This window comes from Astatotilapia calliptera, chromosome 5, assembly GCF_964374335.1.
Source record: "Astatotilapia calliptera chromosome 5, fAstCal68.1, whole genome shotgun sequence".
Taxonomy (NCBI): domain Eukaryota; kingdom Metazoa; phylum Chordata; class Actinopteri; order Cichliformes; family Cichlidae; genus Astatotilapia; species Astatotilapia calliptera.
In genome coordinates this window covers 27344614-27371835 of record NC_137426.1, presented here as the reverse complement: position 1 = coordinate 27371835, position 27222 = coordinate 27344614, and the positions used below count along the sequence as shown (strand labels likewise).

The 27222-nt window shown below is 41.4% G+C and overlaps 1 protein-coding gene across 43 annotated transcripts in view; it reads right to left on the bottom strand.

Moving 5' to 3' along the window:
- Positions 1-27222, bottom strand: part of cast (calpastatin) — a 31259-nt gene that overhangs the window by 1729 nt on the left and 2308 nt on the right. For 3 of the 43 annotated variants that reach the window (XM_026168570.2, XM_026168567.2, XM_026168574.2), the window contains 33 exons: positions 12548-12616; positions 10087-10200; positions 9643-9723; positions 9135-9245; positions 8400-8546; positions 7994-8038; positions 7809-7910; positions 7601-7681; positions 6926-6964; positions 6178-6261; positions 5931-6002; positions 5715-5834; positions 5404-5526; positions 5226-5330; positions 4991-5107; positions 4662-4772; positions 4515-4583; positions 4248-4364; positions 4016-4120; positions 3804-3920; positions 3568-3678; positions 3293-3406; positions 3031-3105; positions 2801-2905; positions 2471-2587; positions 2229-2339; positions 2035-2142; positions 1832-1936; positions 1640-1732; positions 1162-1206; positions 930-1067; positions 491-577; positions 191-220 (listed from right to left, as the gene is read on the bottom strand). In XM_026168570.2, coding sequence (XP_026024355.2) covers positions 191-220; positions 491-577; positions 930-1067; positions 1162-1206; positions 1640-1732; positions 1832-1936; positions 2035-2142; positions 2229-2339; positions 2471-2587; positions 2801-2905; positions 3031-3105; positions 3293-3406; positions 3568-3678; positions 3804-3920; positions 4016-4120; positions 4248-4364; positions 4515-4583; positions 4662-4772; positions 4991-5107; positions 5226-5330; positions 5404-5526; positions 5715-5834; positions 5931-6002; positions 6178-6261; positions 6926-6964; positions 7601-7681; positions 7809-7910; positions 7994-8038; positions 8400-8546; positions 9135-9245; positions 9643-9723; positions 10087-10200; positions 12548-12616 — 3168 coding nt within the window. Of the gene's footprint in view, positions 1-190; positions 221-490; positions 578-929; positions 1068-1161; positions 1207-1639; positions 1733-1831; positions 1937-2034; positions 2143-2228; positions 2340-2470; positions 2588-2800; positions 2906-3030; positions 3106-3292; positions 3407-3567; positions 3679-3803; positions 3921-4015; positions 4121-4247; positions 4365-4514; positions 4584-4661; positions 4773-4990; positions 5108-5225; positions 5331-5403; positions 5527-5714; positions 5835-5930; positions 6003-6177; positions 6262-6925; positions 6965-7600; positions 7682-7808; positions 7911-7993; positions 8039-8399; positions 8547-9134; positions 9246-9642; positions 9724-10086; positions 10201-12547; positions 12617-18878; positions 19182-24667; positions 24877-27222 lie in introns of those variants that run through there. The other 40 variants (XM_080301969.1, XM_026168572.2, XM_080301973.1 and 37 more) reach the window with 32 other exon arrangements.

Sequence of the window (27222 nt, the reverse complement as noted above, 5' to 3'; positions counted from 1 at the left end):
GGCAAAGCAGCGTGAGGAGCGTGAGCAGCTTGTCACATGCCACTATGTGGAGGCCCCTGCAGAAATTAGAATTCAATAACTGCTTCTGCTGTGAGACTTTGGCTCAGTTATAAGTGCACAGATCCAGTGTGTCAGATACGTTGCTTATTCAGCCTAAATTAGGTCTTCATGCAGCAGACGATTTGCTTACTTTAGATTTTGACTTTGACTTGCTCTTTCCCTGTAACAAAGTCGACACCTTGATTAGGCTCTACAACTCACACTGCTCCATGACGTAGTGAGCACAGACACAGTAACAGCTAGAAAGGAAACCTATAGGGGGCGCCATGTACCAATGAGAAATAAATGTTCTGCAATCATTCTTCTGAAGTGCAGTTTAGTCAGAAGCGTTTTTCTTAGAAGCGTCCAAGAAAAAGATGTACATTTGGTCCTGTTTCTTATAGTAAAGTGTAATATTTAAACACTTCTAAATAGTCATATAGATTTTTACCTTTGGTTTGTCTGTTTTAGATTTGCCTTTTACTGGATCTGGAAGCAGGGTATCAGACAGGGACTCCAGAACAGGACCAGCCATCGGCTAGAAAAGCAAGAATAAATAAAAAACAGTTAATAAACTCAAGAAGATCATAAGAAAGCATTTTCTAGAAGTGGTTTCAGGTACAAAGATGGTATAAAACAACTAAGTAAGGACCATTTTTAACACTGTAAGTAATCATCAGTGATAGTCGCAATCACAGCCTATTAGGTGGCTCTCCCTGGTATGAGCTCATTGTTCCTTTTTCAGGATGAGCAAAGATTAGGATTATGGTCGTCACCAACTATGAGTCAAACCTCACAACGCTCAGTTAAGGTGAGACAGGCACATGTCTCACACCTTGATGGAATTTAGCTAGAAGGAGTAGAAATGGTAGGTTTTATTTCTCCACTACCTTCAGAGGAGCTGAGTCCAGCGCAGGAGGTTCCAACTTTGTTGTGGCAGCACACGAGGTGACCGGTGCATCAGGCTTGGGTGCATCAGAGAAGTCACTGGACAGCATTTCTAAGGCTGTTGTGTCATCCATACTCTTCTACAGAGTGTTAAAAAGGGAATGCTTTATTGTCATCTTTCACATATATCATTAATGTTTATTTTATTTTAGAAATATTGTGTGAGGAACTGACCTCTTTGGGGATGTTGGCAGCTTTTTTCTTTGCTTCTTCCATTTTCTTTAAAATGAAATTCATGAAGTTTAGACTCTCAATAAAGCAACAAATGCTATACTACACTTTATAAATGTCCCTGTCACATGTTGCAGTCTTCAGTAGTGTATGGATGGACTAGTGGACTAATAACAAGATTATATAATGTAAAAGACTTCTGTTTTCACAATATTACACACCGACTGAAAAATACAGTTAAATGAATGAATAGTGTCCCTGATCATGTTTTGTATTGTTATTACTTCACAATATTTAATGTAATTCTCATTACCCAACCCAGCTTGCAGCAGACTATCAAGAGGAAGAACACTCTATATGTTCACATCTTTAAAGTAGGAAAGTTGTACTGAGTAAATGCATGGATTGGTAGAGAAATTGATGGACTGCTAAGTAAATGTACTTCACTTTTAGGATCTCATTTCAAAGGCTGTCAGGTTACCTTACGGTCTTCCTCAGTGGGTCGATACTCTGGTGGTAGTGTGTCATCTCTCTCTCCCATTTTAATAAGCTTCTCCTCAGCAATCGTTTTCTCCTGCAACAACAAGGCAAATCAAAACAGCTGAAGTGGCATGCAGATTTTTTATTATTATTTTAAATTATTTCTATTATTTTTTTAAACCATGCTGGCTACCTTGACGGGATCTTTAACGGGACCTGGGGCGGGCTGAGGAACAGGTTTGATATCCCCCAAGGTGTCTGACAGAGCATCAAGGGCATTGTCTGCTCCAGCTTCCAGCTGAATGTGCAAAAACCCCAGAAAAAAATATGATTTTGATGTAGCTGCAGATAGTTGTATAAAGAGTATAAGTAGATGAGAAACACTTGAGCCTTTACCTGTGGCTTTGTTTGTGTAGGAATACGAGGTTCTGACTTCACTGCCGGTGCAGCGCTGGAGGCAACCAAGTCTCCGGCCAAGGACTTAAGAGCAGCGTCTGCAGAGGCCTGAGGGGGAGACAGAATACAATCCTATGCTTAAAATCGATAATACTCAACTTGAAATTAATACTATTGCTTTTCGTGATTGGTACCTGTGTAGGAGGAGCTGACGAGCAGACGACAGGAGCCTGGACAGCAGGAGCGGCCGAAGAGCTGAAGTCTCCAGACAAAATATCCATAGCATCATCAGTATTTATCTTGGGCTACAGGAGAAGATAAAGAGAGAAAATAAGCCGTTATTTCAATTACTAAATGTACATATTCTTTATGGCTTTTTATCCATTAATAAATATCTAACTTTTGTTGCTTAGAAATAGATTTGCCCTGGGCTCACCTCAGGTTTGGGGGCAGGCAGTTTTTTGAGATCTTCCTCTTTAAATCTGTAATCTGGAGGAAGTGTATCCTCCCTCTCTCCTACACGCACACCCTTCTCCTTTTTGACTTTGCCCTCCTGAAAAAGGGGAAAAGGGTGAATGACTGGCTGGTCCAGACACTCTGTTTCTCCTAAATACAGATTTTTTTTAAAGGGTTCTAAACAGGACAAGTGTTTAAAAAAAAACCCAAATATGTGCACGGATAATTCAGTTGTACTGGTATACCATTACTGGAATAAAATGTGTCACTCATAACAAAACAACACTATATGTTTTTAGGCACCACATACCGAGACAATATCCTCAGGTCTGAGTTTTGGAGACTCTGGCTTTGGTGCTTCTGTTGGCAGTGTTTCGCTGAGAGCACTGAGAGCATCCAGAGAGATGGAGTCACCCTGAGGGGTGAGAGAAGAGGAACTTCATAGGCCAGTTTTAGACAAGGCATGTTATACAGCTCTGAATGATAAATGAAGAACTAAAGCCAAAAGAAATCAGAAGACTTTTGATTCCTCACAGTTACCTTCTCAATTTTGGGCTTTGTCTGTTGTGCGCTTACATCGACTTTTTTAGGTTGTTCCACGGGACAGACTGTTTTCTGCAGAAACGCAGAGATGGAAAAAAGGAGTGAAAACAAAGACATGAATGTAAAAGGGCACAATGACAGCCATGGTGGCAAAAATAAAAACAAAATAATATTTATTTATTTGCTTGGCAGGGAAATCCTCTATGGAAGGAAAAAAAATAGTTTATGCAAAAACCCGCATTCACACCAACAAGTTTACCTCTGGTGGCTTCTTTGATGGAGGAGGGACTGGTGCATGAACTCCAGAAGCCTTAGATGAAGCCACAAACTCTCCAGAGAGTACATCAAGAGCTGACAAATCCTCTACTTTTGCCTGAAAAGCAGAGATGAGAGTTTGAAACAAAGCACTGAAACGATGCAGTTTTATATTTTGTGGAATTTTGTAGGGACTCCAAAAAAAAGATGGAGGCTTTTCATTTTTAGAGATACGTGCGCTGTTTATGTGCAGGAACAAATAACTGATTCACAGTGTACCTGTGTAGGAGGAGCTGAGGAGCAGACGACAGGAGCCTGGACAGCAGGAGCTGATGAAGAACTGAAGTCTCCAGACAAAATGTCCAGAGCATCAGCAGCGTCCATCTTGGGCTGCGGGAGGAGACAAAGTAAAGCTTAAATCAAGTTACTAAATGTTCAACAGTTGTAGATCTACGAGTTTCATAAGCTTAATGTGCTGAAGTTTAACCCATAAAGTAAATTTCCTTCAGTCTCACCTCGGGTTTTGGAGGTGGCAGTTTTTTGGGGTCTTTATCTTTAAACCTGTAAGCTGGTGGAAGAGTGTCGTCTCGCTCTCCAACACGTACACCCTTCTCCGCCTTCACTTTGCCCTCCTGTACATAGAGAAAGAGAACAAAATCACCTGGTGGAAAAAAAAAAAGTTATCAAAAGCTGTGAATTTAATGCTAGGGTGTAGCTTCACTCTTACAGAGACGATATCTTTAGGTTTGAGTTTGGGGGATTCAGGTTTTGGTGCATCTGCTGGTAATGTGTCGCCCAGAGCACTGAGAGCATCCAGAGACATGGAGCCACCCTGAAGACAGAACAGGATTTATCAAACTATTAAAAATAAAATGTCTGTCTAAAGAATATGAAGTGAAACAAGAACAGGAAGAAGGGCAAAAAAGAAGAAAAATGACTTCAAACATCTTATGTCAAACCTTGTCGGTCTCTGGTTTGGCGTCCTTCCCAGCAGCAGGTTTGTGTTCTTGTGCTTTCTTCTCAGCAGAAGGAGCACCGGGCCCAGCCGCAGGAGGAGCTGCAGCTGATTCCACTTTCTACACCACACAACACAGATGGCAGTAAAGAAAAAGCCCAACTCAAAATAAATCTTGCTATTTCACTCAGTATATAACTTATGCCATGATGTACACTGTTATTTTACAGATCTCTTTAAAAAAAAATGATTGGAAGAAGTTCTGCTGTACCTTAGCAGTAGTTGCTGAGAGTCCAGCCTCCACCTTGGCTTTCTTATCAGTGGGAGGAGCGGGAGATTTCTGCAGCAATCACAAAGCACCATTAAAACTGGATATTAGATTTTATACAGTGGTGTCACTGATCGAGACAGAGCTTACCTGCAGAGGAGCAGCTGAGGAGCAGAGAGGAGCCTGGACAGCAGGAGCTGTTGAAGCAGTACTGAAGTCCCCAGACAAAATGTCCAGAGCATCATCAGCGTCCATCTTGGGCTGCAAGGGTCGGGTCGGGCAGATATGACGTAAAGAAAGAGAAGATATTTGACATTCTTCAAGATTCCTGATATTACCCTCACAAAATGTGATGTTATGTGCATACAAAGAAAACAAACCTATAAAATCTGTAACTTTTTAAATATCAGTATCAACACTGGCCTCAAAAATCTATCATCAATGGAGCTCATCGTTAAATGAATTCACTCTGGGCTCACCTCGGGTTTTGGAGGAGGCAGTTTTTTGAGGTCTTCCTCTTTGAACCTGTAATCTGGAGGAAGCGTGTCCTCCCTCTCTCCTACACGTACACCCTTCTCGTTCTTCACTTTTCCCTCCTGTAGAAAGTAAGGGGGACAAAGTGAGACATCGTCTAGCAATGAATCTTATGTGTAACTGAACTAAAGTGACTGCAGAGTTGCTGCTTAAGACAGTGCAGCTGTTTGTGCCTCTTACCGATACAATGTCCTGAGGTCTGAGTTTGGGGGGTTCAGGTTTTGGTGCATCTTTTGGTAGTGTGTCACACAGAGCACCGAGAGCATCCAGAGACATGGAGTCACCCTGAAGAGAGAACATGGCGTTTATGACAAGCTAATGACACCCGTGTTGTTTAACCTCATCTCCTGCATCTCACCTCACTGGTCTTGGGCTTGGTGCCTGCTTTGGTATCCAATCCAGCCTTGACAGAGACATCGGGAGTGGTTTTATCCATCTTGGCTTTCTTATCAGCAGGAGCAACCGCAGGAGATACCGCTTTCTACAAGAGCAAACAGACAAATGTTTTAGTTTTCACTGATCCATGCAGAATAACAATGCAACTTTAATCAGGTTTATTTTCAGTGTAGTAAAATTTTGGCTTTAACTTTAACAGCCATAAGAAATTTACTTATTAAAACATTTTAAGACAGAGCTAAGATCTGTAAGTAACCATTACAGTAAAAGTACCGTGCTGGAAGAAGAGAGTCCAGCCTCCAGTGAGAAGTCATCTGAGACTTTCTCCATCTTAGCTTTTTTATCAGCTGGAGGAGCCGCCATAGGAGGAACTGCTGCAGGAGTTTCAGCTTTCTGCAACAAAAGGGACAGCAAGGACGAAAAGGCATCAGCCTCTGCAGCCAGACTCTGCTGTAATGACACATCAGGGACTTAAAAATGTAAATTTACCTTCACAGGAGGAGGAGCAAAGTTCGCAGGGCCAGCAGAAGAGGCACTTATAGTCTCAACATGTGCCTTTTGCTATTTATTTTATGGATGAAGATGAAAAAAAACACAATGAGACTTTTTAGACCTTTAAGACAAAAATGATATTATTGGAGCCAATGCAGTCTACAGCACAGGTGCCATACTAGGAGTGTGCAGCACATACATCAAATGGAAGTAGCAGCTAAGTGCTTCATGCTTAAAGACTGACCTCTTGTTTCTTGGGTCCAGGCTGACCAGTTGATTTAAAATCAGCTGAAAGGGAATCAAGGGCCGCGTCTGTGCTCAGTGGTTTCTGAAATGAAAAATACTGTGCGTTACACCAACCTAAAATAACTCAGTCAGAAAGAATTGCTCCAAAGTTCCACTAGAGGGCATGAGTGACCAAATCAAAAGGCAAAATAATGCAAACCAGACTTGTACCAACAGTGAAGGAAAAGTACAGACACACCCTTTACATTCCACAGACGCCAAAAACTCAAATACTCTCTCTAAAGAGATGCAGGTGACACAAATCATGTTGACTCCACAAAAATATGACCAACACAAAATTGAAACCATTAAACTCACACAGGAAGAAAGAACAGAAAGACTTGGTGAGACACTGAACCAAAAAAGCTTCTTCGATGCCAGGAGGCCAAAGTGGGAGTCGGCTATGATGCAAATGTGGGTGTGTTAGTAACTGTGAGTAACTATGAACACATTCCTTGGTTTAACTGGTGTATCACTGTGCGCAATGTAAGTGTGCATGTGACAGGGCACATATATTTGTGAGTGTTTGGGTTTGGTCGGACAGGAGCCAACAAGCTCAAACGGAGAAGGTGGTTTCTTAGGACAACACCCAACACATTCTCCACCCAGGAACGGGTAGATTATACAGTGGAAACAGCACTTCCTGCATGTGTGAGTTATCTGGACTACAAAGAACTGATAGCAGGAGTTTGAAAAGCTTTACTTACAGGGACATCCACAGGTTTAGCATCTGCAGGAGCTCCACCCTAGAAAGTATAAAGTAGTTTTACACTTGGTAAGAAAAATAAAATGGTGAAATCATTTAAGATCTGAAAAGGCCTTCTAATTCTAAGTAATAAACATGCCAGTAGTAATTGTTGATTGGTTTGGTTTGTTTGCTTCTTTTTGTTTAACAGGATCATTTTTTAATACATTGCTGATGGATTTGCATGAAAATGTTACCAAAAAAGAAATGGAGCTTGGTTTTTCTTTAAAGCAATTACATTTTGGATGTAATCTGGATTTGAGATTTTGGCAAGATTTTATATTGCAAGGTCAAATTGGACATTTCCTGCCATAGTCTCAGGAATAGGAAAAGGCTAAGACATATCCTCTTGATTTTCACATGAAAACCTCAGACTAATCTGGATCAAATATCCTTCCAGATGCAGGAGTCAGCCACTCTTGCTTCATACTAACAAGTTATCAGTCCTAAAGCTTTAATTTGGTGTCAAAGTCATGCCTGTAAAGCAACTTTGTCTAAAGAACATAAGCTAAAAGTGACAGTTTCCTACCAACATAAAGTAGTCCCTACGAATTTGTCAGCGAAGCACGCAAAAGCAAAAAACAAGGTGAGGTTGGGTAGAAAGTTTAGAAAGCAGTGGAAAGTGGTGCACACTGACCGTATTTTTGAATCTGTAGTTTGGAGGCAGTGTGTCGTCCCTTTCTCCACACTTCTGACCTTTCTCAGAGGTGATGTCATGCTGTGACACATGCATTACACGGTTACACACTAAAGGCCCATGCAGCTTGCTGCTCACTTTCTAAAGCATACACACACACACACACACACTCCAACATGTATGCTTGCACACTGTGGCTATGCTATACCTCTTTGACCTCTGGCCCCGTGAACACAGGCTCTGGGCGAGCGAACGGATCAGTTGATGGTAGTATGTTGGCCAGCTCGTCGATTGCATCCACTGGAGGTGCCTGCGCATGCAACACAGCTCAGCACACAAGCGCAAGCGACATGCTTTTTAAAGGAAACTAGCACTGCTACATTAAGTCTTTACCTGTTGGGCTCCTTTAGCTGCTGTGGATGTAACCTCCGCCTGAACCTGCAACACAGATCCAGAATCAGGCCACAGACCTTAACAACACAATATATCCATTGTGCTATTAGGAGTAAGGCATCATGAAATTATCAGCCATAAAAAAAAGAAATTCCAACTCTTTCTTAGTTAATTGCTTTAATGAAATGACTTTTCTTCTTTAGAATTTCCAGAAAAAAAATGTTTGATTGGTGTGAAAAATTCCTGCTAGCCATGACAACACCTCATCACAACATCCTCATCCATTCATTAAACACAGAGACCGAGAGGATGAATTGAATTGAATGCAAAATCATCACTGTGCAGAGTATACGGAGGGCAGAGTTGACACACAGCCTCTGCCATGTTTGGCTTCAGGAACATCTACCTTTGTTTGCGCTGATTTAGCTTCTTCCTTTTTGCCTTGCACAGACACATTTCCAGCCGCAGCTGTGCCTGCTGCAGCTGGCTTTGATGTTTTAGCAGGATCAACTTTAGGAACATCAGCTTTGACTGCTGTGGCAGCAGTGGCACTCTAAAATGCAACAAGATTTGATTCTATTACAGGCCAAGTTCATGTCAAGTAAAAGTGCAGATCTGCTACATACATGCAAAACACCCAAAGAAACAAATGAAAGACAGGAAGTCACTTGAGGAAAAGAAAGCCTCCACCAACTTCTTTCACCTAGAAGTGTTGTGCAATGAAACTGGGGTCAGAAGGGACATGAGTAAACTGTATGCCTCTCCTCTTCATTTGTTTTTTCCTCACTGACTCGGAGTGATGATGCATGCGATGTTGCAAATGGACGGGCGTCGACTATGACGAAATGCAACAACGAGCAGAGGCATGCTGAGCAAAGAGCTGCAGTGTAAAGAATGAAAGTCCTTGTTCTTCAAAAAAATAAAAAATAAAAATCCGAAAAGGAATTCCAAGGCACTCCAAGAAACCCCTAAAGCTAATAAGGTATCTGGACAGTCTCAAGTAAGCACAACCCCAAAAAACCTGATAAGACTACAAGGAAGAAAAAAAGAAGAGCGAAAGGCAAGTAGGCCTTGAAAGATACACCCCAAGAGTCATGGAGGCAGTGAAGACTCAGAGTGGCATTAGTAGTCAGGCTTATACCTTAGCCGTGTCCTTAGGTGACTCTTTAGGAGCGGGCACAGAAGTGGCTGCTGCAGTGCCAGCAGTGGGAGGAATTGTAGGTGCGACTTTGGCTTGGGAGACAGGTGCAGTCTACAAACATGTCGCCAAATGATTACTCAAAAACACAAGGAAGCCAGTAGATGTACTGACACAGTGTAAATTTTTAAAGTGTTAGTGAAAACGAAGCAGAAGAACATTTACACTGATCACTGGTCAGCTCAGTCACAGTTACCCAAAAGATCTCAAAATAATATGAGGGCTGAGACTGATGACCAGTGATCAGTAAGGGTTCAGATGCTGGAGCTTTTTCATGCCTTAATCACCTTGAACTTTGGGGATTTATTTGCATTCATGAAATATTCAAATACCTCACACACAGTTCACAAAATTTCTAATAAAATAATACAAAAAACATTATCATTTAAAAGATTGTTGGATTAAAGCAAAGAAAAAGCACTAGCTAGAGTTTTGGCCATGATGGCATTACCTTTAACACCTCTCTAGTAGCGCCACTCGCCTCTGCAAACGACATGTCAATAACAGTAGCACCGGCCAGCGTAGTGTTAGTCTACAATCGAGAAGCATGTGTTTAAAGAAAGTGAAAAGAGACAGTTATTCTTTAAGTTAGTGTCACAGTTTGTGAGGAGCATTCATCCCATGCAGGTCATATCAGATCTTTTATGGTGGCACGGTGACAGTCCAGCTTCTGATGCAAGATGAGTGAACGGCCGTGCCAGAAAGACGTCACAGACAGACAGGTAAGATGTTGCGTAACGGTGATGACCAAAGATGAAGCGCGTAAAGAGATGACTAGTGATGAGCACACATGAGGTGCTGAGGCCAAAAGAAAGAAGCAGAGATTCATGTTATGTCACGCCAAAGCGCTGAAAGCCTCCACCACTTTTATTCATACCCGCCAGAGTTTATCTACCTCTGGTTTGGCTTTAGGTGCCGCTTTCCCTGCTGTTGCAACATTAGAGCTTCCTCCTGTTGTCGTGGTAACCGCCCCAGGCTTTGTAGCCATTCCAGATCCCGATGTTGGCGTCTGCAATGCACCAGGTGAGGAGAAGTTGATCAACTGCAATTTTTTACAGCTCTATGGATGCTAGAATTGCCTGTGTGCTTGGCTTTGCACATGAAAGCTAGTTAACTTATCGTCAAGACAGCCACAGAGACTGTGAAACCTACTGTAATATATCTTAGCCTGATATCTTAAAATGACATCTTCTTGGTTACGCTTGAGGGTGGTGAGCAATTAGATATGTTGGTGATTGCAACAATACTCCGTTTCATAACGTAGCTCCGCACATCAGCTGGTAATGTGACTGTGGTTCCATGTTTTATACCTTCTATTGCTTAAAGGAAGGCATCACCAACTGATTTAAGCCAAAAGGACACATCCTCAGCAGAAATACTGATGCGACTGCTAGCAAGCTGGCTAGCAGCATTATCATTTCACGTGCTGTTGTATTGTTTGGCATTTATGTGTGTTAAACTGTCATGCTCACTGTAGAAGAATGTATTATTATGTGCAATCAGGGACTTAATAAGTTAAAAATGTTCACAAGATGCCATGGCTAGCATGACAATCCCAGTCAAATGTGATTGTCATTTCAGGTAATTGCACAACTTGCAACACTGCTATGCCATTACGTGTACTACAGGGAATTGTGGTAACAAAAGTATCCAAATTGAGATGTAGTAAATCTTTCAGCCTTTTTTGCTTCCATTATAACCTGCTTTTTCTGAAAGTCGTTAAACTTGCAGAAAAAGCAACACACAAGTAAGATTCCATATTTGTAAGGTTAATAGGTGAACATTATAGTTGTGTTTTTATGTGACAAGAAACTGGCTAATAGTAATTACCATACATTCTGCAGGGACATATTTTTTTTATAGCACAGTAGATTATCTTTCCCATTGCACATGGACACTGAAACACAGGCAGTTGTACTTTACTGTGGCAAAGCAAAAAGAAGGAAGCAGGGCAATGAGATACTTACAGTGAAGGTTAATGACTGAGTAATATAAGCTCAGTGTGTGAATAGGTCTAAAATAAAACCATGTAATTCTCTCACTTCTAAATATCCGACTAAACCTTATCTCTACAAGCCGGGCACCAAACTATACACCGTCTAAGCCCCGCTGCTGAAAGATGTGTGAAAACAATTCAGGCTGGCACTATGGCTCTGTTCAAACATTATTTGTATGCAAGTAAAAGAGATAAATGACAGGCAATGGAGTGTACTATTACTTTGAAAAAAAATAGTCATTAAAAGTGTTTAATGAAGTACACTTTATATAAAATACAGTTATGGTCAGAAGTTTACGTACACTCATCATAAGCATCAATATTGTGGTCATTTAGTTTGATCGGATATGTCACTACTTTGTCATGTTGTGGAAGAAGACCCAAACTGTCACCTCCAGATGAAAGGGAATGGAGCAGGATGTTAAGGAACAACCTGTGAACCAACAGGCTCAAGCCTGCCTTCAGCTGGAAACTGCTGTGACACCAGTGTTATTGTCCACGGTGATGTGAAATTTATGTAGTTGTCATGGACAAGCTAAATGCCTTCTGGAGAAAGGTTTTATGGGATAAATGAGACTCTATGAGACAAAGATGAACTATTTGGCCACAAGAGTATGCTTGGAGGAGTAACTGCTTTCCTAAAATACTATATCTGCTGTTGAGCATGGTCCTGAAGCAACACACTCCAGAGCTGTTATGGTGCCGGTGGTACTCGTACATTGCATGAAGTAATAATAAAAAATTCAACTTAATCTCAAGTCAACAGCTAGAAGATTGACACAATTGTTGTTTGGAATGAATAAGACAAGTTAACATTAAGCTTCTCAAATGGTCTCTCCAAAGCACCCACCTCATCCCAATTCTTCTTTTTTTTAAGTCATTAAATATATGTGCTGTGCAATCATGCAAACCTGGAAACCGTTTACCAACAAAATGCTGATGTTTGCAACATTTTTTCTACCAATAGAGTTCATATACATGCTAATATAGTTACATTCCACTTAATTTATGAGTTCCTGATTGAAATACTGATGAAGTCTTTTAACATTTCCATTAGTCTTCCCTGGAGAATATTCCAGTCAGCATTCAAGCAGCAGTTTGACAACCTTGGTTTGCGAGCAGCATTAATGGGTTAAACAGGGTGTTACCTGCCTTGAGTTTGAAGGAAGGAAAAGGAAAATGTTCTTTTTGCTATTAATCAAAGAGCTGTGCTGGAACAGGAAAGAAAGTAACAATGCTAGAACAACAGAAAATGCTGGGGGGTCAGGGGTCAAACTGGCAGTCAACAAATGAGTTTCTTTTGACAGACTGAGGGAGGAGAAGAAGAAGTTAAACAGCATTACAGGGGAATGTCTAATACCTCAAACTGTGCAGGCTTTCCAGTAGAGACCTGAGCTGCCGGTTTGGGTGTTGTCTGGCTGGACTGCGACTGCAGAGAGAAAGAGACAGAAGTCAAATATGTGCAGGGAACACAAGAAACCACCCAGCAACATGTTGATTTCACAACAGCAATATTTTTGGAAAACAAAACGTTCCAGAAGACTTATTTCTGGATAAAGCTGAAATCGTAATCGTTACAGGTTCAGGTCAATACAGTCTCCTTTTCAAGTTGAAAACAAACATGGGGAGAAATGCAGGACTGTAAACTGCTCACAAACACACCCATCACACAGCAGTCAGAAGTGTTTGATTCAAGTCCTACATTCCTGACTGTGCGGTGGGACTGTTTGACAGCAGTGCGTCAACGAGACTGTCGTCTGTGGTCACCTTAGAAACTGACAAGAAGAATGCAGGATTCACATCTCCAGCCAGTGGCATCCAGTGCAAGCTGAACGCTAACATAGCTCACATTTTTCTGCTTAAGGAACCAGGAGAGATCGGCCTTTGCCTCCCGTGGCTGAAGACATGCAGCCAGTATTCACACACATGCATACTGGATGGAAGTCATATTTGTTCTGCACTGCACTTCTTCACATAGAAACAATTAGTCATACTGTATCACTGATGCTTTGATCTTTGTCTTAAATTCCCCATAGCTGAGCTGTAATAAAACAATCTATAGAAGCCGTGTTACAACGCATGGGATATTATTACTTTTTATCATGTGTACTAATCAAAGCAAACTTTCCTGGAATGATAGTTGCAGGACCCATGGTTTATCTGTGGGTGCACGGCAGTAGTTTATCATTTAAAACTGTCATCTGAAATATTGATCAGTTATTAGCCTGTTTTTTTACAGTACTGGAAATCCTTCTGCAAGGTAGAATGTCATAAAGATCATTGTTCTTAATACATTTGAGAGAAATATACAGGCCTTCAGAAGCAAATAATGTTTCATTTTGTTTTGTTTTTTTAAACTACAAAAATGTACAAGAAGTAAAGCCTTACACTACTACTCAGTTTCCCCCTGTAAAACATGTGACCTTTATCTGGATAAGGATCGCACGTCAATGAAAAGGTGTTACTGCAAGCAGAATGCACTGGGATTGGAATCTGACCCGATCAGCCCAGTCACATTTGGAGATGGACTCTGTAAAGCCAACTCTCGGGGTCATCTAAATCGCACTCTTTGCGTCTACTCGCACAGGCTCCAGAAAGCTACAGGTAATATATCAGCACAACCTCGTAACGTAGAGCGGAGACAGTAGCACTGCTCCCCTGGACTGTTTTTCCTGTTTGTGCAGTCATTAAATGTGAGGCTCATCCAGACGCCTTGATTCTACCTGTAATAAGCTTCACAATATTGTGAAGATTGTGCTTTTAGTCTAAAATATGCAACCGTGTACAAAAATAAACTTTCTTTTGTTAACAATTATACATGTTGCGCACGTAGTCCAGTATTTTAGAAGCATATACTGATCTCCAGGTGGAGCACAGTTTGCTGCAGAGCCCAGCCCAGCTCTTTTGAAGGTGTGAATACAGAGCAGTGAACCTCCACCCTGTTTAATACTGCTGTCCGTTTCACATTCAGCTCCATATATTGTATGCAGTTGTATCATTGTAGACTCAGACCCAGCCCAGCCTGTCGGCGAGCATTACTGGTTTTTTTTCCATTTGTTCATAATAATAATAATAATAATAATAATAATAATAATAATAATGATCATAATAAAAGAATAAGTGTACAGAAGTATCCATAACAGATTAACAGATACAATTCTGTGGGGAAACCCCCCAACTATATCTTCCAGTTATTATGCTACTTCTAATCACACGTAAGCTTCTGAGCGAGTTAACCAGCTATGCGTCCTCTTTTACAGCTACACAGGTAGGATGGAGGTAAAGCACATATGTATGCTTGTGAATGACAGTCAAGGTAAATAACATACAGAGACAGAGGACATGTGAATCATCTGCATTAGGTGAACTCTGAGTTAGTAATGATTGCAACTTGGCATAATCAATGATTTCCTCACGCGCTCAAATAGTCACACGGGCTCACAAAGTCATAATCCAGGTCGGGATTAGCACACACAAGTCACATGCCTTCTGCCTTTCACACTTTTCAGATATGAACCGACAGCTTTAAGAGTCAACTTCATATTATTTAGATCGAGAATAAAAAGGAAGTGGCACAGAGGAGGAAGTGAGGTCACAAGCAGCCAAGGGGAAGTTGTGTTGATCCCGTTACCACTGTAAATACTGAACGTTGCCAAGTTACTTAAATAACCAAGAAACAGATGAGCTGTACTGCATGATGTGTCAGGCGCATTTTGCTGCATGTGAGACAACAACTCCACAAGCTTGGATTTTCATGACAAAATGATAAAAGTAGCATTGGATATTTGAAGCCTTGTATTCTCATGGCAGTGATCTGTTCTGGAAGCAGAATTTGCAAACATCTATAGAGCACAAGAGATTGCTGAAAACTTCTAGAACTAATAGACACACTCAAGCCATTCTAGTGGCGCTAGCTTTTATTTAGTTTTTTTAATGTGCCTGCAGTGTTTGATTCAACACAGGAATAATTTAAAGAAACAGTGAAAAGCACCTCTAATTCCATTTGATTAAAGATGTTTAGGCAATCACAGTATTGACTTCCCCCTTCTTATCTACAAAAGGTATTTTGATGTGTCATCAGAGTAATCATACTGACCACATGAATGACATCATTACTTCATCAAAACTTTCTTTTGCAGAAGCGTACATTATGGCAAACCCTATAACAGATTTGTGAGTTACAACAAAGAGTAACACTGTACGGATCAGAACAAATGACATATTTCCATATCACTGTATAAATTAGAATCATGTTCATGCGCTTTTGCATTTACCTCATGAGGGATTCTCTGTTGAAACTATTCTTCAAAACCACACGCAAATAGGTGACTCATCACCACTGCAGAACTCCGACAACACCGACAGATGCCACTTGACAAAGGCCAGGAAGCACGACCCGCTTTTATAATTGTACAGTAGGCAAACAGACAGAGCTCTTAGTTCATTTCCAATCGATTAAAAGAAGCAATACACTGAAACATTAAGTAGTAAATAGTTGAGCTCATCAGTATGTTTACAGTGTCAATATCAGACGATCTTGAAAACATTTATTAAAGAGATAAAAGAAATATCCTCTTAAAAGGAAGCCAACACTGGAAGATGATACAAAAGAAAGAAAGAAAGGATTTCTATTGTAAAATAAAAGTGAACAAAGATGACGAGGGCAGAAACCTGCACTACGGTTAGGAATCAGAAAGGTTAAAAAAAAAAAAAAAATCATCAACTTTAACTCAAATAAAATAAAACCTGAAGCATGAAACATTTTGTGGATTAGTCCTACTCACTGATTTAGGTAAATTAAAAACAAATGTTTGTGTGTAACCTCTGTGTTCACCTGAGACCAACCCAAACTCTCAGGAAGTCTGTAGTGACTCCAGACTTCTGCATTCCTACATTCCTCATGACTACGGCAGCAGCAGACGCACACTGCAAGTACACGTACACGCATTAGGTACTGGGTTAAACCCACTTTCGACTTTAAAACTGCCCTAATTTTTCACGCCATTGACTCAAAGAGCTGGAGTTTTTCCCTTTTAAATTTTGATGCATATTGACATGATAGAATCAATATTGTTTCAGAACCTCTTGACAAAGAAAACCCAATTGTGTTCACTCTTATTCGACAACGAGTGGGGGGAAAGGACCACTTTCTTGGTTAACACAAACCACAACGCACCACAGAAAAAAAGGAAGTAGCAACAAGTCTTCCCACAGAGCAGACACATTTGGATCAAACATAGTAGACACAGTTGTTTTCTACAGACCAGGTGTTGCATAAATGTCATGAGCCGTGCTTGACGTGGTTTATAGCAGGTGCTGAGTCTTCCAGATGTGCTCGGTATTTGGTCGACCTGTGGCTCATTTGAAGCTGCCTTATGGTGCCATGAGGTCAGGCAGTGTCAAATGTGGCCCAAACACGATTGCAGATGCTGGCCACATTTTTTCTGGGTTATAGTTTCAGAATAATTTTTTGGGAGGTATTTACTAATTTTACCAAACAACCGGAAGAGGCCTAACATCCACTCTTAGGAAATCTCTGCCGTCTTGATAAAGTATTTATTGTATTGATCTGAGTACATATTGGACTGTGTGAAAGTAAAGTGAAGTTGATGGAGGTGAGTTATAAGCTGTATACGTGGAGCATACTGCATAGCAAAACTTAAAAGGTCCAAATGATCAATAGTGCCTTTATCAGAAGATGCACTCAATAGTAGAACTGACAGTATGCAAGATGTCACTTGCCATTCTGTCCAGCCTTAAGTTTTGGCTCATTCTTTATACACACAACAGGTATACAAGTTTGATAAAAAAGCCAATAGAGCAGAAATAACCTTTGCACGCATCATATATGAAAACTGTGCAGATAATACAAACTTTATGAGACCTTCTTTGGTTGAACCCGTGACAGTGAACTAACTTCTGCAGCTTGTGATGTTGTCTTCTTAAACAGCACTCTGTGTTTCTGTTATGCAGCACAGAAATGCACAAGACAGTAAAAGAAGAGGGGGGGGGGGGGCGTGTCATAAAAATGATGCAGGGTTCCAAATTTAGTCGAAGCGTGGAAAAGACTCAATAGTTAGCATGGATCTGCTTTGCAAAGGACATATTGATTTTGTCAGACACATACAGTACATACAGTAGACTGGGATTCGGTGCAGTTGTAGTCTGAAACACAACAGTGCATATAAAGATCGTGATATGTGAACATATGTTGTTGAATCTTTTATTCCATGTAAGACACATGACGTATGCAAACACTGACATGCCGTGCATGTCCATAGATAGAGCCACTGGGTAAGCAGCGAGGACACTGCCTGACGTAGTTGATAACGGGACACCAGTAACATCATGGTCATTCTGAGAGAGCTAGACGCAGTGCTGGGCATAGTTTAAGTGAGTGTGTCCAAAATAGATGCAGCACTTTAGATCCACACCATTTCTGTCACATGACTTGGGCCAGCAGTGACAGTGTGGCAAGGGCGGCGCACTGCCATCTGAAACCAACAGGTTTTGGTAGTCTTTCAATTTAGCACGACAGGAAACTGCCTGTCAGCTTGAGGTTTATTGCTCAAGTCTTTGTCTGCTGTCAGATATGAATGATAGAAAAACACACGCAGGCATGAAACGCCAAGACTGCACCCCATATTGTGCATTTGTCACTGGTCAAGGAACAATGCAGTACATATATCCAGGCCCTACCAAACAACAGGGACTGAAGCAGTAGCTTTGCCCTCTTATGAAAACTGATGACTAATGCTGGCCCCACCCAACACACCACAGACACGCATATGTGAAAATGGCTGGAAACGACTCCTCAGCTTTCTGTTTTAAAATAGCACTGGCAACTTGTGGAAAAAAGGTCAATAGTGATAAGTGGCTCACGTCTGACCAGTGGTGGAAATGACGAAAGCTGCAGTCAGCTGCATAACAAGGAAAGAAAGTGGAGCAATAGTGTGAAAGTTAAGCGTTTCAGTTTTAGCACAGAGCTGCAGCAGGAGGAGCATTATTGCTGGAGGGCAGATTTCAAGAGAGCTGGGTGAAATCAGGAGTAATGGCGTTGACTAAACGTACTTTAAAAGGCAACCTGTTCTGATGAGGTGGTGACGCATTTAACTGTCACATCAGGCGAGGACAAGAAACAGGACAACCATGGCAAAATTACAACTGCAGCCAAACAAAATCCTAATCATACAAGACAAACAAACCAACCCTTGTGCTTCAGTGTTTGTACTGCATTTTCCCATCAGGATTATTGTATCACACGTTTACAGTGAGAAAACCCAGTATGGAGAGCACAAAAAGATGATATAAAGCCATAAAGAGCCAGGTGTCAACCTTGAATGCCACATACATAAATAGTAATGAAACATTTGATTGCTGGTCGTTCACGTTTACTTGGAACAAAGTTTTTGTTACACTAGCAACAACTGCTCTCAAGGCCCATTTGAGAGAGACTAACACAAAAATCTTTAGTCCTTTAGTTCCATAATTTGAGGCTTAAAGGGAAGCACGCTGATCTTACCACAACATGAAGGATCACATGAGCGATAAACTGTCAAATGCTGATCTGAACAAACGTTCTGCTACACACCAGCCACCAAAGTGATGTGACAGGTATCAAACAGGAAGCTTCTCCACGCAAGCATTTACAAAAGAGCAAGCATAAAGGGAAATACCATCCAGATACATACCATAGGTCAGACTGTGAGTGTGTATCCTCTTTAAATGTTGCTGTGAATACTACCAAGAGGCTCTCTTCAGGCTGCTTAACCTAAGACCCCTGCTTTAGGAACACTTTAGTTCGAACTTTATGTCATGCACACGCACACATGTAAACACATACACACACCCAGCAGTGAAAAACTTGCTACTCCGCCCTCTTTGAATCAGCACAACAAGACGCCGCTGCATCAGGCTCCACCCCTTCATCCAACATGGCAGAGCAGGCTCGGTCGGATTGGGCAGTTGAACACATGAAGCCCCACCCACTGCTCGATGGGTGCCAGGAAAACTGAACAAGCTTTGGGTCGGGCTGGGCTAGGTGAAGACGCATGATGCAGCTCAGCACGCGATAGCCTGCATCAAGCCGGAAGAGGTGAAGAAGAGAGAAAGAGTTGAGGGGTGACGAAGGAAAGTAGATTTTCTGCAGCAGTGCTTTGGCAGGAGTCTGGGTGTGTCGGGTAGACTCACAACTTTGGAATCTAGAATGCAAAGCTACAACAAAGGCAGAAAAGAGGAGAGGGAGGGAGGAGGATCCATCACATGCAGCTCAAACCACACCCTAAGGCAGACAGAGAGGAACATTAAAATGGGGGAGAACGACAAAGTTTAAAGGGCAAGAGCAGTGATGTTCAGACATGTTTGTTTCCATCACAGGTCGTCAAAAAAGGCCCCGAACAACGGAACAGACAGGAAATACCAGCCAGAGGTTACAAAGGAATTTGGGGGGGGGGGGGGGACAAGAGAGAGGGGCATTTAACGCTTCCCCTTTCTTTAAACAGGACCTTTCAGCAGTGGCAGCGTTGATTGGCTGAAAGGTCAATAACTTCTAAACTTCATCCTTATTATGTTAACTTCTTCAAGCACTCCACACCGAAAAACATGTCAAACGCGTTAAGAGGCGAGTGCTCTGGGGAGCAGCGCCCCCTCGTGTCACAAAACACCAAAAGCACATAGATGAAACTTAAAAAGGAGCATTGTGTTCATGTGTGTCATCTGAAACCGTTGTGCATGCCTGTTAGCTTGCAGACTGTTGTTTGGACACAATGTCGGCCTGTATGCGTGTCGTGTTTGTTCAGTCCCAGTACTTTAACGCTGCGGTTAAAATGGGAACTCAAACAGCTCTAAATACTTTGCATTTAGACTTGGCATGAAATTTAATGTTATTATAGATGTGCTAGAAAAGGATTATAGGAAATATTCTATGTGGAAGCTGCTTTGACACAAGCTTCAACAGACTTGGTTAAATATCAGCCGAAGCCAGCTGACAATCAAGCACCAGGATAATCAGCTCGAATGAAGATAAACAGCAGAGCGTAAGCATGATCATGACATATCGCTGTATTCTTCGAGAGCTATAGTCTGGTTTTTATCGGCTTGGCTTCAACCATGTTTCTTTTAAAATGTCTTTATAAGAACAAGCAGACAGACTCCTGATGTCTCCTGCCCTGGCAGAAATTCTTGTGTCTGTCCTGGGACCCTTCAAAATAAATCACTTAACAGTTTTCGCCTGACTGACTCCAAAAACACACCAGAGCCTGCCCCCTTTTCTGAAAGATAACATGCTCGTGTTGAATCCAAATGCCTTAGTTTGCAACCCCTGGTAACAGCTGTCTTTATTGACAACATTAGACACACCCTTTCATGGAGATCAACCAATAGAAATGGTAAACCTAGAAGCTGGAGGTTTCTAGTATAAAAGGTGGGCTCTGTTCATAGAAGTTTACAGGCAAACTTGGTGGGAGGCTGCATGCAAACTAAGACTTTAAGCAAAGACTAATGTGGGATATTTACATTGGCAAAAGTTTGCAGTCAAATCAATTGGAACTCTGCAGAGAGATTAGACTAGTAGAAACGTGTTTTGCCAGAAAGTTCTAGCTGTTATGAAAGAGCGTGTGAATCAGGTCTGATTAGGAGCAGGAGCAGCCATACACAATCTGTGCGCTCAGTTTGAACCAGATACAAGGAAGCACTTAAAAGTGCAAATGGAAAACAGTGAGTGTTGTGCTGACTGTGCACAAACAGCCAGAAAAAAATGCAGAGGAGTGGCCTGAGGAACTTGACAAACCCTAATCGTATATTTTTTAAATAAACACAGTGAAGTCAAATCAAAAGGATGCATTTGCTTTTGTTGAGATTAACCTAACCAAACACAACAGTTTTGCATCTCCTTTTAGCTCATTGTTTTGGCAGCAGTGTTTTCAGGAGCAACAGCCTGCAAGTTTGACCGAGGTAAATCTGAGAAACACACTTTGCTCCCAGCCAGAAGCATGACAAGTGGTCAATGCTAGCAACCAGTGGTTACTGCTTAAATAGCACACTTCTACTCGGAGCACACAAATCATTTTACTACAAGCTTCATACCACAGCACCTTGTCTAACATTTACACACACACACACTCGCACACATAACTTGGGATTTAGTGTCTTGTCCAAAGATACTTCAACATGCAGACTAGAGCAGCATTCACCGGACTTCCAGTTGTAAAGCGAGCCACACTTACTGTGAAACATTTCAGTTACAGAGACATCAATAGGGACAGTTTAAAAAAAGTGAAGCAAAAAAGCTTCAGGGAAAACATTACATCTGCTCAAAGTTGCTTTATTTCTAGGAAAAGTAGAGAAATATTTGTAATAATATTTTTAAAAAATAATATGTTAGCTTGTTGTGACTGCCAACAAACCACCGATTATTAGGTACAGGAAGTGTGCTAAATCAAGTGTCCAGATTGAGGCTATTTTAGCGAGCTGAGCTTCAGTTTCAGACTTGTATCATCTTCAGCACAGGTTTGTTTGCTTCAGCTAAAATTACTTCTGCATTAGCTTATCAGGTTCTACCATGAATTTAAACTTGTGTGTTAGCCATGCAATGATGCTATACTATACTATAACTAGATTTTCAGACAGATTAGCCAGATACAAATAGAAATATCATCACCACAAAAACGACTAAGCTATAAATGTCTCTTGCTTAGCTGCATTTCCACATTATGTCATCAATCTATCCAGCCATCCACTTCAGGGTCATGGAGGGCTAGAGCCTATCCAGAGGAAACAGCTCGACTCTGTCAGCCACATGACAGAATAAGAACAAGAACTACAATAACACGATTTAGTTGGGACTTGTCAGCAATTACCAATAATCATAGCATGCCTGCTAACATTTTTACCTCTCCTGCGTGTTTATGAGGAGCGATACTGAGAATCTCAATCATTGCATCACATTACAGTTTCCAGCAATCGTGAGTCTGCTGCCTTCACATTACTTATCCGGACAAATGTCATCTGGCTCCAAGTACAGGCTGTTGCTCGAGCATTGCAGTAAACAGACAGGAGGACGGGTATACCAAAACGGACATAACAAAATTCAGCGAGCAACATTTAGATGAGGTGTCAAGCCAAACTGAGAGCACAGTGTCAAATCTGAAGGCACGAGTTTTGAGGAGTGATGGAAAGTAGCACCGTACCTACCAACGGGATAAACAACAACAAACTCAACAGGAAATGGAAGGCTGATTTAGCTGAGAGGATATGTGTCAACAAAGTTTCTGTGTATATATATGGTCTCATACACAGTGTGTTCCTCCACTCCAGTGCAAACTGGGCTTTAGTACCGTGGTCTGAAATGATCTTTTTGAGGTGTGGCTTCAGAAGGCAGTCAGAGGTGGTTATGACGTATGAACTGAAGCAATCGGGCACTGTGTGTCATGATGTCATTAGTAACCACCTTAGTTGAACTGTTTGTGATTTGCTGAATATTAAAACATGAAAGATGGAAATTTGAGTGTCAGCATTTTCTGACAGTGGGGGCAGATAGGTGCACGCTTGACATCAGACTGTGATTTAATAACATGAGTCAGTTGTGTCTCACTGTCTCAGTGATTGCTCAATACTTTGTATTCTGGTTGCACACAGTGCTATAGTCCTTCATAACTGAACCGTACAGTGTAACTCACTGTTCAAATGCCCAACCGTAAAACCGAGGGGATCATTTCACATGACTACATCGAACTTAAAGATGAAAAATACATACGGAGGCTGAGACGTCTCAAGAGGATAAAAGTCAAAAACCTAGAATAACAAATACTGCTTAAGCCAAGCTAATATGAATAATACAACAGTAACACAGGTAACTTCAGGCAACAGGAAACAGCATGATATTGTATTTAAAGGTGCCTTATAGCGGTTCTATGAAGTGACACTTTTCATTGGGTCTTAGTTTTGTTTATCAAGCACTAGTAGCCACATGCATGATTCATTACACAGCGTTCCTACCAGCAGGGTTAGATTTTCCAACTAATAATATGTCTCAGAAAAAGAGTTCCCAGTTCTTTTTTTTAAAATAGGTAATTCATCATCGACATTCCTTATTTAAAAATAAAGAATGTGTATGATAACAGTTGTTTGTAGATCAAACTTTTTCTTTGACAAAGCAGATACAAGCTTGAAAAATGCCAGTCCAGAAATCTCTTTTTAGCTCTGTTTTTCATTTCCAACACTATTGTCTCTTTATCTTTGTCCATCTACTGAGAGCAGGTATGAAGCAGGTATTTATAGCATGTTCGGCTACACGTTGCAGCCAAGGACAACAAGACAAAGCTCTGTGAGCGTGAACCAGAACAGTACAGCAGTGAGCCGAGTGACTAAACAATGGACTGAAAGTGAGCCATCAGTTTCTGTTTAGTTTAATTTAAAGATATAAGTTCACGCTATAGTTGTAAAGCCCTCTAATGTACCACACCATGTAAAAACAGGTATGTCATGACTAACTTGCACAGTATCCCCTCCTGCCTGTTTATGCCTTTTTGTCTTTGACTTTGTTGTAATGGTTATGCATGTGCAGGCAAGATATATTTTCCCAGTGGCCATTTCCTGTTAAGTTTTATGATAATGCTGCCAGACCCCAAGGGAGGGTGATCTCTGCAGCCCAGAGCTGGGAAAATGCAACACAACAAAAATGGTCTGACCAGAAGTCCAAAGGCTATCTGTGTGCAGTCAGCCTCCTGGGACACATTTATTCTTTGACCTTTAACACATAAAATGACTCAGAGCAAACGAACACAGCCCTGATAACAGAGCACTGACATGAGGACAGCCAATGCTGAACTGTCACACATCAGCATGCAATCACATTCTCTGCCAGACGAGTGAAAATTTAACAAAAGCCTGCAGCATATGACCTACATTGCATTCAACTTTAACTTGTCCAAATAAAAAACAGAGCACTTAAGCTCATTCCAGCTAAACACACCCTTTCAGACAGCTCCATCTGCAGCTTTGGATTATCACAGGAGAATGCTATTTGGGGTGGGAGCCTTCACAAAGAAAAAACTGGTATATCCTTCAAAACAACCATTATCACTTATAGGAGTCTATCAGTTTCCCATGTAGTTTGATGGTTTAAGCACCTCATAGCAAATACTGGAGGCCTTCCTGCAGCCTTGGTTTAATATCCCACTACAGTAAGAACACTGAACTCACAGAGGCTGACCGGGAGCCTCAGACATTCCAGCAGAGAGAGCGTGTGGCTGGATTTGGACTGGCTCCAAGACAGTTTTCCTCCTTGTGTGAGTTTCCCTTATAAGTCCTTTGTTAAACATACAGTACACAAAAGACTAGGACAGCTAACAAAACAGTAACAGCAGACATGCTTTTATATCTATAGAGATGGGGGTCACAAACAAAACAAAACACACGTGGATACTTTTGTTACTCAGCACAAACCATTACACAAGCACACAGACACACTTTTACTACACACCTGCTCCTCCACTGCCACATCCTGCAGAGCCGGGGTGTCCCGTGGGCCTCGGATCCAGCTCAGTATCTGACCCATGTTGGCTGAACGTGTCGTTTGTGTGAGTGTGTGTGTGCGCGCGTGTGTCAGCCTCTGCCTTGTCTGTCGGCTTGCAGCATGTTTCCCTGCATCAAACGGGGAATGGACCCAGACAGAGAAAAGGGGAGGGCAGAAGGACTAAACTGGGCGTAGTCAGGGAGAAGAGGATCTGATGTGGAAGTCACAACCGGGAGGGGCGTAACTCTCCGGGCTATACTAGGAAGTGAGCTGACCATGGGCTGACACCCACTTAAAAGGGGGGCAACATGTAAGCTTCTGCTTGGGGAAATAGATCCTTTAACGCACACGGGGGCACACATGCAAGAAGATATGCACGCAGTGGTGTTAAAAAATTTACTCAGCATACCTAAAACAGAACCGGTTTTATTTGGGACAATGTTCAAGTTACACATTAGCAAGAACACATTTAGATATATGATAGTGCACGAGCCTTGAGCACACATGGGCGCATACGTCTATCCACACTGCATATATAAAACAAGAGACCAACTTTTATATTCTGCCTGTGTCAGCTATTTTCCATGACAGAAGAGGCCGAAGCTGAAATCTTCAATTCTTTTCTGCATTGCAGTAATAAAATCTGCGAAGGATAATAGCAGGAAGAGATACTGATTAGATGCAGGCTAATCTCAACATCTAGTTGAGCCAAAGAAAACCTGTCTAATGACAACAGAAGAGATTTCATCATGTCTCTCTGCACCACGGCCTGAGCAACAAACAAGGTGTGTTAAAGAGGAATGTAGGGAGTGTCTCTGTGAACACATGACTGAAGCATGAAACACGGGTGTTGGGCTTCTGAAACTTCACCAGTGTGGTCCCTTTTTTTAACTTTATTAATAAGAATTATCCCAGAAGAACTGTGGAAAACATGAAAAGTAAACTGAGAAACATCGGAAGGCAATTAAGTTGCAAAGGTGATGAAAACCAATGAAAGTGCAATCCCATCCATACCTATGGGGCTGTACCTCACCTGTAAAGTGTGAGTTTATCTGTCTCTCTGGGTAGTTCTTGGGTGGGGTGTGCAAACAGTGCAGCCCCTGAGTGAATCACTGTGATGGAATCAGTTTGACAGGCAAGCCTTTCACTTTTTGAGCGTTTTAACGGCACACCTTGGAAAAATATGACAATCACGCACCCTACCACTAATCACTTTAAATCAAACAGACAGAAACTGACACTCCTATTTGATCTGCAAAAAGCTACAAGTGGTGAACCGGCCCTTTATGCACAAAGCACACTTTGAGGATAATCCGCTTGTTTTCAACAATGCAATGCGATACTGATGATAACACTCTCGCCTGAGAAACCCCATCACCTCTTTGTTTTTTTAAAAAGGACATAACATTGTAAATGCATACCATCTGACACTATTAAAAACAGATTAAATCAACAAACACTATGAGCTAGAGACCATCTGTACCTGTGAATATTTATATTATTGTACCTAATATATTATTGGGAAAGTACTCAGGGAGATATGAGGTGTCTCCAGGATCATATTGTGCAATGATGGTGCATGCACAGAGACACACAGGCTGTCCATAACTCATTACACACTCCCTCTGAGACTGACATATCTCTTTCAAAGTGTCAACTGATCAAACCTGCAAAACTAGCTCATCGGCCATGTGAAGCAAACTATCCGTTCCCATAACCTCACAAAAACTGGTGTGAACCTGCAGCGGTTGTGTGGCATGTGGTAGTCTTTTTTTTTAAAAACTCTTTTTCACCTAGACTGAGGTTATCAGAGAATCAGCAGATAGCAGTATGCTCAACATATTTAACTGTGTCAGAAAACAAAATAGCAGATGTTGTCACCAACGTGCTGGTGTAAGAGAGCATAAAGTGGGTAACTGGACTCCCTGTGACCAAAGTGGCATTCATCTTTATATTTAGATCCACGCTGCACTTCAGTCACCTATAAGCTCCTCCTGTCGAGCTGCATCAAATGTATGGACCATGATCAGATGTCGACAGAAGCCTGTATTTTGTTTTTCTTTTCTTTTTTTAGAAAACAAGAATAACAGAATTTATATTGTGCTGCAGCTAAAGATACTTAAAAGTTATTACAGGTAAAAGTGATCCTTGATAAATGGCTTCACGTGTGATTCCTAAAGTTGTCAGTCACAGTAAATTACTCTTAACAATCACAAACATGTACATTTTTTTTTATTTATGTAGCAGGTTAAATAAGCGTGCACGCTCATTGTGTCTCCTGATTTTTGGGTAACAAAAAAGACATGCAGTCCTTAAACATCTGCAGCCAAAAGCAGCACTGCCCTCAGCAGAGGGAGACAAACACAAAGAGTTGAGTTTTGTTCCCATCCATCCTGCAACTCCAACGCTTGACCCACAAAGAAAAACAAAGATAAGATAGATGTGAAATATTCAAAATGTCTGGAAAGATCACAGTCTAATTTTGAGGCTCTGATAGCAACTGCAGCTGAAAATTCAAACTG